Here is a 14,146-nt window from a genome sequence, read left to right on the forward strand (position 1 = left end):
GTTTTTTGTTTGTTTTTTGGCAATGGTGAGGATTGATCCCGGGCCTTCACATACACTAGATAAGAGCTCTACCAATGAGCTGTAACCTCAGCTCCCTCATACTGTTAAGTCTAATTTTCTTATTACATTTTCTTCACCAGGACAAATGATTTCAGATTTGAGCTCCAGCACCAAAAAGAAAAACAATAGCTATAAAAACATGTTTGACAGATACCAAACACAGCAGAGACACAGGCACTGTGTCTTTCCAATGGCTCCTCTATAGAGGGTGTTCTAAAAATGGACCTTCCAATATAAAGAAACATAAAGGATAGAATAATAAAAAATAAAGTTCTTTTCCACCATAGGCTATAAAGGTACACTTCAGTATCTTCTTCTAGTAATAGTACAATTTTACCTTTTACATTTAGATCTTTAATTACTCTAGACTCAGTCTTTATATGTAGTATTAAATACATATTCAATTTTATTTTCCTCTATTCCAGTTCTCACAACACAGTATATTGAGCAATTTGCCTTTTCCACACTGCTTTGTGACAGAAAAATTTTCAGTACCATTGAAAGCTAAGTAGAGGAAGGTAAAGAGGGATTTAAAGATAGAAATGAAAGAAGGAAACAAAAGCAAAAAAAAAAATCCAGGTACATTCAGAACTTAGCAAAGGAAGTTACTATAAATAATATATATATAATAAATGATAATATATATAAATATAATATATAAATAAATATATGTAATATATATAATATAATATAATAATATAATAAATGAAGTTACTATAAATTACATGATAATTTAACTTATTCACTAAAGTATGTAAGGGCCAGGGACATAGCTCAGTGGCACAAGCACTTGCCTGGCAAACATGAGCTTGTGAGTTCAATCCCTGGTACTAAAAAAATAAAGTATATATGAAGTAAACAGCAAAGGAAAATTGATTTTTTTAATTGCATATACCCTCAAAACTGCTCAGCAAATGCTTAATTTATATCACAAACAACATCAGTGGTTTTCAGAGATTAGACCATCCTCCAGTAACCAATAAAATGGATATTATACTCAATTTCACTCTTCAAACAGAACAAAAATGAAAATAAACCAGACACATTATAAGGATCCAGAGGATTCTTTTCTAAACTTCCATTTTCCTTAAAAATGGAAATTTTTAAGTCACTTTAAAACATCTTTATCAGATTTTTTAAATGTGAATTTAATTTACAACTCTTTATTCCATTAATGACAATGAAACAAAAATATAAATTATTCCCCATAAAAAAACTGTACAACAATACCTTTTATTTTCAGCCAAAGTGGCTCCTTCATCCTTTAACTGTTTGCTTTTCTCAGCACAGCCTTGGAGAAGAATCTCTTTCCTTCGTTTAATGGCATGAAGCCAGTTCCCATCATCGTTCTCAACCACATCCTTCTCATCAGCAGCTTCGGCTTCAAACTGTTGAGAAGTGGCCCTGGAGACCTTCTCACCAATTTTCCTTTTCCACCCAAAGGACGCCATTCTGGAAAATCAGAAACAAAGAGCTTTAAAATTCAACTTGACCTTTTATAAAAGTGTAAATAAATGAACTAATAGGCAATTAAGGAATAATAGGTAAGACTATCATCATTTTTTAACTACTAGATAGTGGACCGAAGGTGATTATCAAGTGCTGCTAAATCACAAAGAAAGACAACTGCATATTATACATTACTGAACCTCCTGACCGACATCACCCATAAAGTACCTTGAAAAAAAGTAATCCTAAGTCAGATCAGGCCTCTACCCGTTTACAAGAAATACTGCATATAGTTTAGCAAACCCAATAACACATCAGAGATGCAGGCAGTAGAAACTAAAGAAAAATAAAACTGGTTTCTTCAAGAAATAAACTATCAAAAGAGGAGGAAATGGAAAGAAAGGCAGAATCTTCTAAATTAAGAGAGATTTAAGAGACATAGTAGCCAAATACAAAGTCGAGCTCTTGTTTCCATCTCAATTCAAAAAAAGTCAATGATGAAAAAGCATTTATAAAGAAGCAAAGTAAGAACACTGATTTCCTATTTGACATTACTAAGGTATTACTATGCTATTTTAGACATGAACATACAACTGTGACTGTTTATAAAAAGAACCTTTTCTGAGACTATTGGGGAAGAGACATGAAATAGGGAACAGTGTAAAAGATAATTGCAGAAAATAGGGGTAGATATGATCAAAAATAACATATCCATGCATGAATATGCCACAATCAAGCCAATTATGCTGTGCTGTTAATATGCACTATTAAAAAAAGCTAGAGCAAACATTAACTCATAAATCCTGGGGAAAAAAACTAGAAAACACGTACTGAAATATTTCATTATGAAATTATATATAGGAATTGTTTCAAAGTTATATGGGTAGGGAGTGCAGTACAGAGGAAGATACAAATGAAATAAGATTGAATTGATAACTGATGAAATTGAGAGATGAGTATATATATAATTCATTGTACTTCTCTCATGTGCTGAAATCTCCCATAACTTAAAAAAAAAAAAAAAAACTTTAAAAGACCTAATGTTGATAAGTGACTTAATACACAGAACTTACTAGGTAAGTCCAAAAATAACAAATGTTAAACTGCTTGGTAAATCTGTAATAGTATACAAAAGTAAATAATATAAAAGATAAGCAATAGAACAAAGTTAAGGAAAATGCTGGAATATTTAACAAATATTTATGTAGAGTAGGTATTAATTGAGGGATTCAAGAATTTACTCTTTGCACAGATGGGTTTCAGAGTACTGCAGCATGGTTAAAATCGTTTATAAATGTTTTATATTCTGTGGAGCACTCTGGAGAGAATATCTAAGCTGTCATCCCATTCTTAAAGCAGTCTGTAACCTCAAGGAGAACACGGTGAACTGATTGATCAAGACAAAGGGGGGAAAAAAATGTACCATTCAAGTGATTTTTGCAGGGTGTGTAGTGTACACATCTACAATGCCAGCATTTAGCAGGCAAAGGCAGGAGCGTCATTACAAGTTTGAGGCCAGCCTGGGCTACCCAAGAAAGTTCAAGGTCAGTCTGCACTATATAGTGAGACCCTGTCACAAAACAAATAAAAAATGAACCAGAGACCTATCAAAGAATGAGCATTATGAATAAAGGAAGGAGAGAAATAAAATAGTAAAATTGTTTTGGGGACCTTGCTTTTTGAGATTGAGTCTTGCTATGTAGTCCAGGCTGGTCTCTAACTCACAGCAATACTCCTGCCTCAGTAGGCCAAATGCTGAGATTATAGGCATGCACCACCACACCTATCCTAGACATCAAGGTCTTTATCACTGACATATATGACTGACACCTTGCCCCTAGCCAATCTGAACAGTGGATTGCTAAGAAAATGGGGTGTCATACGTCATTAAGTTGCTCAAGGTATAAATGAATACCCCTGCATTGAGGGGGCAGTCCTTTTCCTCGATTAAGAGAGTAAGGGCTCAGCTAGTTTGAGACCCTCGCTCGGCCCGGCCAGGGATCTCCGCGGCTCCCTGTTGCACTGGACCAGCTAGGTGGGACTTGAACCAGCCTGTATAAGTATCGCCAATCGCTGACAGGCATGGCGGACTCCGGAGTTCTCGGCCTGCCAGCACTATTGGTTCAAGAGGCTGGACAGCCTGGAGTGAGTATCCCCACACCATCTTCCAAGCCCAGCTAGTTTGGAATCCTCGCTTGGCCCCAAACAGGGAATTTCGCAGCTTCCTGTTGCACTGGACCAGTTCAGCGGGTCTTGAGCTGGCCTGCCCCAGCCCCAATGACCCTCTCTCAATCCGGGGAACAGGGTGGCCAGAGTCCCAGGAGCTGAGGTCATAGAAGAGGATTTCCAAAAGGCCCTGTGGGGCCTTGGAAAAACATTTGAAACACAGAAACAGGAAAATGGTAGGGAGCGGCTCAAAATTGCGGATGCTGTCTTGCCCCTCCCACCTGAGGGCATTTTGTGTGTCTGCCTACGTTTCCCATGATCCTCCTCTGCCTATGACATGCACGTGGTAGGCACCCTTTTCCTTCAGCCTACATCTCCCATAATTCTCTCCTGCTCACATACTTCCACTTACCTAGTTGCCTACACATCATTTCCTGCTAGTCTGATAGGTCCACATCATATGAGAAGATCCAAGCTGACCTATCCTATAAAGCCACATTCCCTTGGACTTTATATAAGCCATGTACACTTCCTAAATAAATGAGACTTATTGGAATCATTCAACTTGTCTCCATCTCTCTTCCTTCTTGCCCTGCCCCCATCCCCGTTCTCTCTCCAGGCAAGACCCAAAGACTGATCCATGGGCCGGATCAGAAAATGACAAAACGAAAGACCAAATTACAATCTCAGACCTCCAGTCCATCACAAGAAAACTTAGGAGCTACTGTACATAGAAGAAAATATATGCCATATACCTGAAATATCGGATATAACAGCAACTGAAATAAAGAAGCAACTCCAGGAAGCTTCAAAGGAACTCAAACTAGAAATAATCGCATAAAAGAAGAAATGATAAAAGAAATGAAAGAGATGCTGAACATATCTAAAGAAGACACAGTTAAAAAATTGGAGGAACTAAAAAAAAAGAGAGAGAATCCCTGGATGAACAATATAAGAAAGAGAATACATGAAGCAGATACAAAGAGATATACAGGAAATCAAAAATTCCATTTAAAGTTGTAAAAACTTAATCAATGAATGTGAAGATAGAATTTCAGACCTCGAGACAAGATTGCAGCTAGTGAACATGAAAGGAAAGATCTTTTAAAAATAACAAGAAATCAGGGGATGGGGATTTAGCACAGCAGCATAAGCGCCTGCCTTGCAAGTAGGTAGTCATGAGTTCGATCCTCAGTACCGATAAAAAGGAAAAAAGACAAAAAAAAAAAAAAAAACAAGAAATCAGGAAATAACAATTCAATAGCTGCAAGGTGATGCAAAGAAAACAACATAAGATTGATATGGATAAATGAAAAAGAAGGGGACAACATAAAGGATGTCAAGAGGATATTTAGAGAAGTAATAGTTGAAAATTTCACAAACATGAGATTAGAAATTGATATCAGTATCAGTGAAACATACAGAACTCCAAATAGCCATAACCAAAATAAAACTATACCCAGACATATCATAATCACCATACTAGAAATCCAACAAAAGAGTAGAATATTAAAAGCTGTCAGAGAGAAAAGACAGATCACCTATAAAGAAAAATCTATCAGAATCACAGCAGACTTCTCAGCACAATCAATAAAGTCAGGAAGAGCATGGAGTGAAGTATTCCATTTCCTAAAGCAAAATGATTTCCAACCTAGACTGATGTACCCTGAAAAACTATCATTCAAAATTGATGGAGAAATAAAATACTTCCATGACAAAGAAAAACTGAAGAACTTCACGATCACCAAGCCAACCCTGCAAAGAATACAGAAAGACAGTTTAGATACACTTAGGAAAAAAACCACTAAGCAAAGCAGACAATTAAACAGAACAAAAAGATAAAGATGCAACAAGAGAAAGACAATATGTCAACAATAAACCAACATAAAACAGTTGTAACCATTAACATAAACGATCTCAATGCACCAATTAAAAGAAACAGACTGGCAGAATGGATTAAGAAACAAAATCCAAACATATGCCATCAACAAGAAACCCATCTAATCCAAAAGTATACTCACAGACTGAAAGACAAAGGATAGGAAACAATATTTCATACAACAGGAACCAAAAAAAAAAAAAGCAGGGACAGCTATTCTGTTTGCAGACAATGTGAACTTCAAAACAATAACAATCAGAAGAGATAAAGAAGGTCACTACATACTGGGTAGGGGAAAACTTCAAGAGGAAGCGATAACTATCTTAAATATAAATGCACCAAATTCCAGAGCAGCCAGTTATGTAAAACAAGTATTAACAGAAATGAAAAACCAAAATAGCAGTAATACAATTACAACAGGAGACGTTAACACACCATTGACACCAAGGGACAGATCAACCAAACAGAAAATTAGCAAAGAAATAACAGAACTGAATCACACCTGTGAACAAATGGACTTAATAGACATATACAGAGTGTTCCATCCAACAACATCAGAATACACATTCTTGTCAGTAGTACATGGGTGATTCTCTCAAACAGAACATATATTAGCTCACAGAACATATTTAAATAAATGGAAAAGAGTTGAAATTACCTCTTGCATGTTATGGGATCATAGTACCATGAAATTAGAAATTAATGGTAAAAGATACTGCAAAAATCCCACAAACACATGGGAAACTGAATAACACACTCTTGAGTAATCAGTGGGTCACAGGGGAAATTAAAAAGAAATTAAACTATATCTACAAGCAAATGAAAATACAAATACAACTCACCGGACTCTGTGGGATGCAATGAAAGCTGTCCTCAGAGGAAAATTTATTGCACTGAGTTCCCATATCAAGGAAACACAATGAATACAAATAAATAACCTGATGTTACACTTCAAACATCTAGAAAAAGAAGAGTAAGTCAAGCGCAAAGCCAAAAGAAGAGAGGAAATTATAAAAACCAGAGTAGAAATTAAATGCAATAGAGACTAAGAAAACAATCCAAATAATTAATGAGTCAAAGAGCTGGTTCTTTGAAAGAATAAATAAAATTGATAGGCCCTTAGCCAACCTTACTTAAAAAACAGAAAAAGCGGGGTCTGGGGATTTAGCTCAGCGGCATAAGCGCCTGCCTTGCAAGCAGGCAGTTGTGAGTTCGATCCCTGGTACCGGTAAAAACGAAAAAGACAAAAAAAAAAAAAAAAAAAAAAAACAGAAAAAGCTGAAATTCATGCAATAAGGAATAAAAAGGTAAAATCACTACAAACTCTGTAGAAATACAGAAGATCATCAACACCTATTTCAAAAACCTCTTCTCTCATAGGTTGATGACACAGAAGAAATAGACAGATTCCTAAAAACATATGAAGTACCAAAGCTAGGCAAGAAGATGTAAAACTGCTGAATAACCCAACTTCTATTAATGAAATTGACAAAGTAATTAAGTCCTTACTTACAAAGAAGAGACCAGGCCCAGATGGATTCACTGCAGAATTCTACAAGAAATACGAAGACCTAATGCCAACACTCCTCAAACTCTTCAATGAAATTGAAAGGGAAGCAATCCTTCCTAAGTCATTCTTGGAAGCAATACTCTAATACCAAAACCTGATACTCTAATACTCTAATACCAAAACCTGAGAAGGACCCAGCGGAAAAAGAGAACTACAGACCAATCTCCCTAATGAACACAAATGCAAAAATCCTCAATAAAATATTGGCAAATAGGATGCAGCAAATCATCAAGAAGATTATACACCATGACCAAGTGGGGTTCATCCCAGGCATGCAAGGATGGTTCAACATACGTAAATCAATAAATGTAATCCACCACATCAATAAAACCAAAAATAAGAATCACATGATCATTTCTATAGATGCAGAAAAAGCATTTGATAAGGTCCAACATTCATTTATGATAAGAACCTTGCAGAAAATTGGAATAGATGGTCTTTACCTCAATATAATAAAGACCATCTATGACAAAGCAACAGCCATTATCATACTAAATGGCCAAAAATTAAAGGCCTTTACTTGAAAATCAGCCACAAGACAAGGATGTCCCTTATCACTGCTCCTATTTAATATAGTACTGGAAATACTAGCCAGAGCAATTAGACAAGAGAGAGAAATAAAAGGGGTAAAGATAGGAAAAGAAGAAGTAAAATTATCATTATTTGCAGATGACATAGAAGACCTACGCTACATAGAAGACCCCCAAAACTCCATTGAAAGACTCCTACATATAATAAATAAATTCAGCACTGGGGCTGGATAGAAAATCAATACTCAAAAATCAATAGCATTCCTATATACTAACAAGAAAATCATACAGAGAGAAATAAGAGAAGCCACACCCTTCCCATTAGCAACCAAAAAAATGAAATATTTAGGAATTACTCTCACGAAAGAAGTGAAAGACCTATACAGGGAAAATTATAATACACTGAAAAATGAAATTGAAGATGATCTCAGAAAATGGAAAGACATCCCTTGCTCATGGATAGGAAAAATAAATATTGTGAAAATGGCCATTCTCCCAAAACCGTTATACAGATTCAATGCAATCCTGATAAAAATACCATCAACATACCTCATAGATCTCGAGAACTCACTCTTAAAATTCATCTGGAGCGAGAAGAGACCTCGAATAGCAAAGACAGTTCTAAGCAGCAAAGGCAAGGCAGGAGGCATCACAATCCCTAACTTGAAGTTATACTACAAAGCAACTGTAGTAAAATCAACATGGTACTGGAATCAAAACAGAGCCGAACATCAATGGAATAGATTACAAGATACAACCACAACTATAAACACACCCAACCACCTTATCTTTGATAAAGGGGCCAAACAGGTTCACTGGACAGCCTCTTTAATAAATGGTGTTGGAAAATCTGGCTCTCCATATGCCAAAAACTAAAACTAGACCCATGTCTATCACCATGTACTAAAATAAAATCTAAATGGACCAAAAATCTGAATATTAAAACAGAAACACTAAATCTATTGGAAGACAAATTGGGTAAAAACCTTGAAGACTTAAGAGTAGGTAGAGAATTCACGAATAAGACTCAAACTGCACGGGAAATGCTTCCCAGAATCAATAACTGGGATCACCTTTTATTAAAAAGTTTCTGCTCATCAAAAAAAATCTCCAGCATAGTGAAAAGAAAACCCACAAACTGGGAGAAAATCTTAGTGAACTGCCCCTCAGAAAAAGGACTTTTGTCTAAAACATATAAAGAATTTTAAAAAAATCACACCCCCAAAATTCAAAGACCCAATTCAGAAATGGGCATCTGAGATGAACACACAATTCTCAGATGAAGAAATCCAAAGGCGGGGCTGGGGATTTAGCTCAGCGGCATAAGCGCCTGCCTTGCAAGCAGGCAGTCATGAGTTCGATTCCTGGTACCAATAAAAAAGGAAAAAGACAAAAAAAAAAAGGTATAGAAATACAAACGGCAAATAAATACATGAAAAAATGTTCATCATCCTTAGTCATTAGATAAATGCAAATTAAAACCACACTGAGATTTTGTCTCACTCCTGAAAGAATGTCCAAGATCAAGAAAACCACCACCAACAAATGCTGGAGAGCTGTGGGGAAAAAGGAACTCTCCTGCACTGTTGTTGCGAGTTTAGACTGGTGCAACCATTGTGGAGGTCAGTCTTGAGATTTCTCAGAAAGCTAGGATTGGAAGCCCCATTTGACCCAGCTATTCCACTTCTAGGTATATTCCCATAAGAACTGAAAGCATCATACCACAGTGATATATGTGCACCCATGTTTATAGCAGCACAATTTCTAATAGCCGGACCTTGGAAATAACCTAAGTGTCTATCAATTAGGAATGGATAAAAAAAGTTGTGGTATTTTTATACAATGGAGTACTACTCGGCTATAAAGAATGATCACATTGAGATATTTATAAATAAATGGACGTAGCTTGAGACCATACTCATAAGTGAAATAAATCAAACTCACATGTATAGTTTCCCTAGTGTAAGAAATGGTAAGAATACATAAAATACCTAATAGTTTCCCTAGTGTAAGAAATGGTAAGAATACATAAAAGTATGTGGTAATCATGATTCCCCATTATATTGCTTTGAAGCTTTATAATGTTTTCATTCATTAAGTGGAATGGTTTTACTTTATTCTGGGTCGTTTGATTTTATTGTCTGTGATGGTATGAACAGCTATTTTGAAGAAAACAAGACATCCTTATAGCTAGTGCTGATTTAATATCATCTTGTTTTGAAGACCCATCAAGCTTTAGTTCTGGTGTCTCCATCGGTCTTATCATGTTGTATCTTATTGGATTTTATTATATGCGATAGTGCAAACAAAAATTTTTATAGACAAGGAGATAATATAGAAACCATTGTTCATTTTCTGTTAGTTGGTTCTAAATACCCTGTAATACTTTCATCCTCTTGAATGGTTTCACACTGTCTTGATATGCTTGATGCTACAGTATACGAAGTTATACTCAAATATTTCATGGAAAGAGGCACTATGGTAATTACTGTTATGCTGGGTTATCTTGTGGTGAAACACTGTTGCTTAAATTGTTCTGTTCTGACCTGTGCTGTTGTGTTATGACCTCTTTTATCTCAATCTCCTTCTTTTATTAATTTTTTTAATTGTTTAATTAAGAGAAAAAATAAATTTAAAAAATAGCAGGATATATTATAGTAACCATTTTGATTTCCTATTAACTTGATTTGAAGCCCTGTATTGCTCTCACCATCATGTTTTGACTGAATTTACTCTATTCTGTTTTGCTTGATAGTATCAAGTTTGAGGACATAGGCAACTACTTTGAAGACACTAAGATTCACTATGATGCCCATTCTGGTTTGACTATTATCATCTTTTGAAGTCCTATAATGTCTCCAATGTTTCAGTCTTATTGGTTTTGTTCTGTACTGTTTTATTATAACCGATGATACAGGCAATTGTTTTTAAGATAGCGAGAGGCATTATGGTAACCATTGTTGATCACCTTGTATTGTTTTTATATCATGTACTATGTCCATCCTTTTGATTTGACTGATTCTGTTTTGTCACATTTGGTTTTATTCTCTTCAAAAAAAAGTAATAAGAACTGTGGGAGTAATAAAACCCAAAATGTGTAATTGTTATTGTAAAAAAAAGAGAGACAGAGGAAAAGAAAGTGTTCTAAAGGATATAACTGCATGTATATTTAAATGTGTAAGATAGATAACCATATTACTAAGTTTTTGTTGGATCACTGAACAGAACTGTTTGCAGTCTCACTGTTTGAATGTCCTCTTTGTATGCTTTAATTGTGTAACTTGAGCAACTATTTCTAAGATGACAATATGTAATTTATTAACTAGTGATTTCTTACTGTTTATTTTTTTTGAAATTCTGTTTTACTTGTACTCTTTTTTTTTTTTTTTTTGTCTTTAAATAAAATTTTTTTAAAAAGAGAGTAAGGGGCTCTACCTGACCTCAGCTTTGTTTCTTTGTTTTCTCATCCTCTTGGGGTCCTTCATCCCAAGAACCTCAAGAGTTGCACAGTTCCAGCATCATGGAAACTATGATTATGAGCAAATATAATAAATCACAGGAATCAAGAAATAGACTTAAACATGTTAAAAGCTTGGTCACCAGACTGTGGCATTACGGGAAGGTGGTGAAACATTTCAGAGGTGGAATTGATGGGGAGTGACTAGGTCATTGGCCATGTTCCCTCCAGGAGAATGTCGGGATCACACCTCCTCCTTTCTTTGCTTCCTGGCCACCGCATAATGTGGGAGAATGAGTTTCCTCAGTAGATAACTACATGTATCCTAGCGAAAGTACTGAGAAATTGGTGAAATTGGAAATATGGTTACAATGGATTACAAGTTCAGAGACACAGACAGTGCACCTAGAAGAATGTACCTTACAAAAGCCTCACAAGGTATTAGGGTAAAACAAGATTAAGAAGAAATCTTGTATTTATTACTGTTCCTAAAGATAACAAGAATAACAACTAAATTCTGCAGGCTTCAAGTTCCCAAATGGAACTTTGTTTCTATATTAGCAACTTGGGACACCAGGCAGTGTAATAGCTCTATTAATAGACACAAAAGCCTGGAGTATTTATTGAAGGCAAATTACATCAGAATTACTGGATATGTCTGTTGATTATGAGAAGCCAGGGTTAGATGGAGAGGAATAGAAAAAGAGAGTCACATGTATTTCTTAAAAATTAATAGATTATCCAGATTCTCACTACCCCTGCCTATCTTGCAACCCAAATCACTCTTAAAACTGCTGAAGACTTGGTTATCAACCATGGATAAAAAGTCCACACACTGTTGCTTCAGGTGTATCATTATTTCTCCCCAATCACCACCCTCAGCTCCCAAAACCTTTGAGATCAGGCACCAAGGGCCCCAAAGCTTTATTCTGTCCTGACACAATAAAACTGTACCACACCCGATCACACAAGAAATTGACAAGTTTCACCTTGAAGAGAAGATCATGAAAAGATTCCTTGCAGACAAAACAGAAATTAATACACAGTGAAAAATATAAGAAAGTTCAAGGACATAGGGAAACAAAAGTAAAATATTTCATGCTCCAAAGTCATATATTTCCCAGGGAAATAGAAAATAGTCATCTGTTCAAAGTAAAGGAAAAGGGGCTGGGGATTTAGCTCAGCGGCATAAGCACCTGCCTTGCAAGCAGGTGGATGTGAGTTTGACCTCCGGTACCGATAAAAGTGAAAAAGACAAAAAAAAAAAAAAAAAAAAACCAAAGTAAAGGAAAAATAAATGGATCCAAGCACTTGAGGAAAAAAAACCTGAAAGTTATCACAGAGATTAGGAAAGATGCAAACAATAAAGGAGGAGAAGTAAAGACTGAAAATACTATCAAGATTAAAAACCATAAATCTGTTACCGACCACTTTAGCAGTTTTACATGCAAAACTGTCAGGAGATCACAGTACAGTCAACTATAATACCGAATACGCACTACAAGAAAGTAGTCAAAGGATGCTGCCTCAGAAAGGACATTTTAGACTCTATAGATAAAAGACTCAAATTTTAGTGAACAAAAGTTAACAAGGCTTAACAAACACAAGACACCTTCCCCAAGGAAAATGTAATGCTGAATTGATTCCAATAGTTTCAGTGGTACAGAAGAGAGGGTGGAGAATATCTATTAGCAGTCTAGGAGTCTCTTGTATTGGTAAAACACTCTTGTGACAGTGACACAACTTAAGTGTCACCAAGAGCAAATACTAAGAGCTCATCAACCTTTAAAAGAGTGAATTTCTATGATATGTCAATCATATGTCAATAAAGCTGTTTTTAAATATATATAAGTGGTACGTGCATATTGTTCCTGCGGTTAATTTTATCCAAACATAATATTAAAACTCGTCATAAAAGTTTTCCTAAATCTATAATCCTAGCTAACACCAACATCCTAGCCTTAACTTTTAACCAGTTTAAACAACACATTTATACATTTTAATCAGTTTAAACAACACATTTATACTTTTAATCAGTTTAAACAACACATTTATACACGTTTCATGTTAAACTCGTTAAACCAAACATATTCAACTGAATTTCTACAGAATTATATTTAGTAAGTGGCATAAACATTCGAAACAATCAAGTTGTATTCCAAATTCTCTCGTATGCGTACATTAATGTCTAGGTAGGCACTCGATAAATCGACGCTTAATATTTTACTCAGCAACAAGCTGTCTTGTGCTTTTTGCACAATAAAATGCCTTACTTGTCTTCACTGCGTCTAAGGATGCAACATCCAAGTCGAAAAAACACTGCATGGAAGCAAAAAATCACAACAGCATCTTTTTGAATAAAGAGATGATTTGAAGGTGAAGAATTCAAGAAAAGATTTACCCAGAAATGCCACCTCAAGAAAGAAGCCAGTATTAGCCACTTTCTCTTCATCAGTCAATAGTAATAAAAGTGTTTGTGAAGACAGAGCTCATAAACGCTGCCCTAGCTATCACCGGCGAGCGCAGCAGACTGGCCCTAGGCCCGGCCTCCCTGGGCACCAGCGCAAAGCAAACCCGCTCCGCTCCCCGCCGTTACCGAGATCTCAGAGCTAGCGGGCCGGGAACCCACCAGGTGGGGACGCAAGAGTCGGCCCGACCACAGACCCGCTCGTCTCCAGAGACTAACCTCAGGCCCGGCTCTCAGATTTCTCAAGTTCCGTGCTTTTCTCGCCACAACACCCACTGGCCTGCTTTCCTTGCTCTGCCTCCGGCTTCCACCGCAGACGATATACCCCCAATTACCTGATAACCCGCGACTCAGTGTTTACATTCCGCGTGCCCTTAGGTCACCGGAAGCGGAAATCATCCCTTCCGACTTATTAAAGTACCATCCTGTTTGCTGCCTGGTCTCCTAAGAAACAGGCTGAGCCTCCATGTAGGCGTCCAGCTGTCCAGAGGAAGTCCAGAGAAGAATGGATTGTTAAAGAGTATTTCTTACCCGTCAATTCCTGCTCCAGGACCACATATCCCAGAAG

The 14,146-nt window shown here is 36.3% G+C and overlaps 1 protein-coding gene across 2 annotated transcripts in view; it reads right to left on the reverse strand.

Annotated features, from left to right (window-relative positions):
* The window catches only part of Ttc33 (tetratricopeptide repeat domain 33), a 60,742-nt gene extending 46,643 nt beyond the window's left edge, over window positions 1-14,099 (reverse strand). The window contains exons 1-2 of one of the 2 annotated variants that reach the window (XM_005003784.4): window positions 13,914-14,099; window positions 1,291-1,512 (exon numbers count right to left, since the gene is read on the reverse strand). In XM_005003784.4, the coding sequence (XP_005003841.1) occupies window positions 1,291-1,511 (221 nt within the window). In that variant the 5' untranslated portion in view covers window position 1,512; window positions 13,914-14,099. Of the gene's footprint in view, window positions 1-1,290; window positions 1,513-13,797 lie in introns of both variants that reach the window. The other variant, XM_003470207.5, reaches the window with a different exon arrangement.
* Between the last annotated feature and the right edge of the window lie 47 nt (window positions 14,100-14,146).

This window comes from Cavia porcellus, unplaced genomic scaffold, assembly GCF_034190915.1.
Source record: "Cavia porcellus strain 051 isolate PalLab524CR breed Dunkin Hartley unplaced genomic scaffold, mCavPor4.1 scaffold_11, whole genome shotgun sequence".
Classification (NCBI taxonomy): domain Eukaryota; kingdom Metazoa; phylum Chordata; class Mammalia; order Rodentia; family Caviidae; genus Cavia; species Cavia porcellus.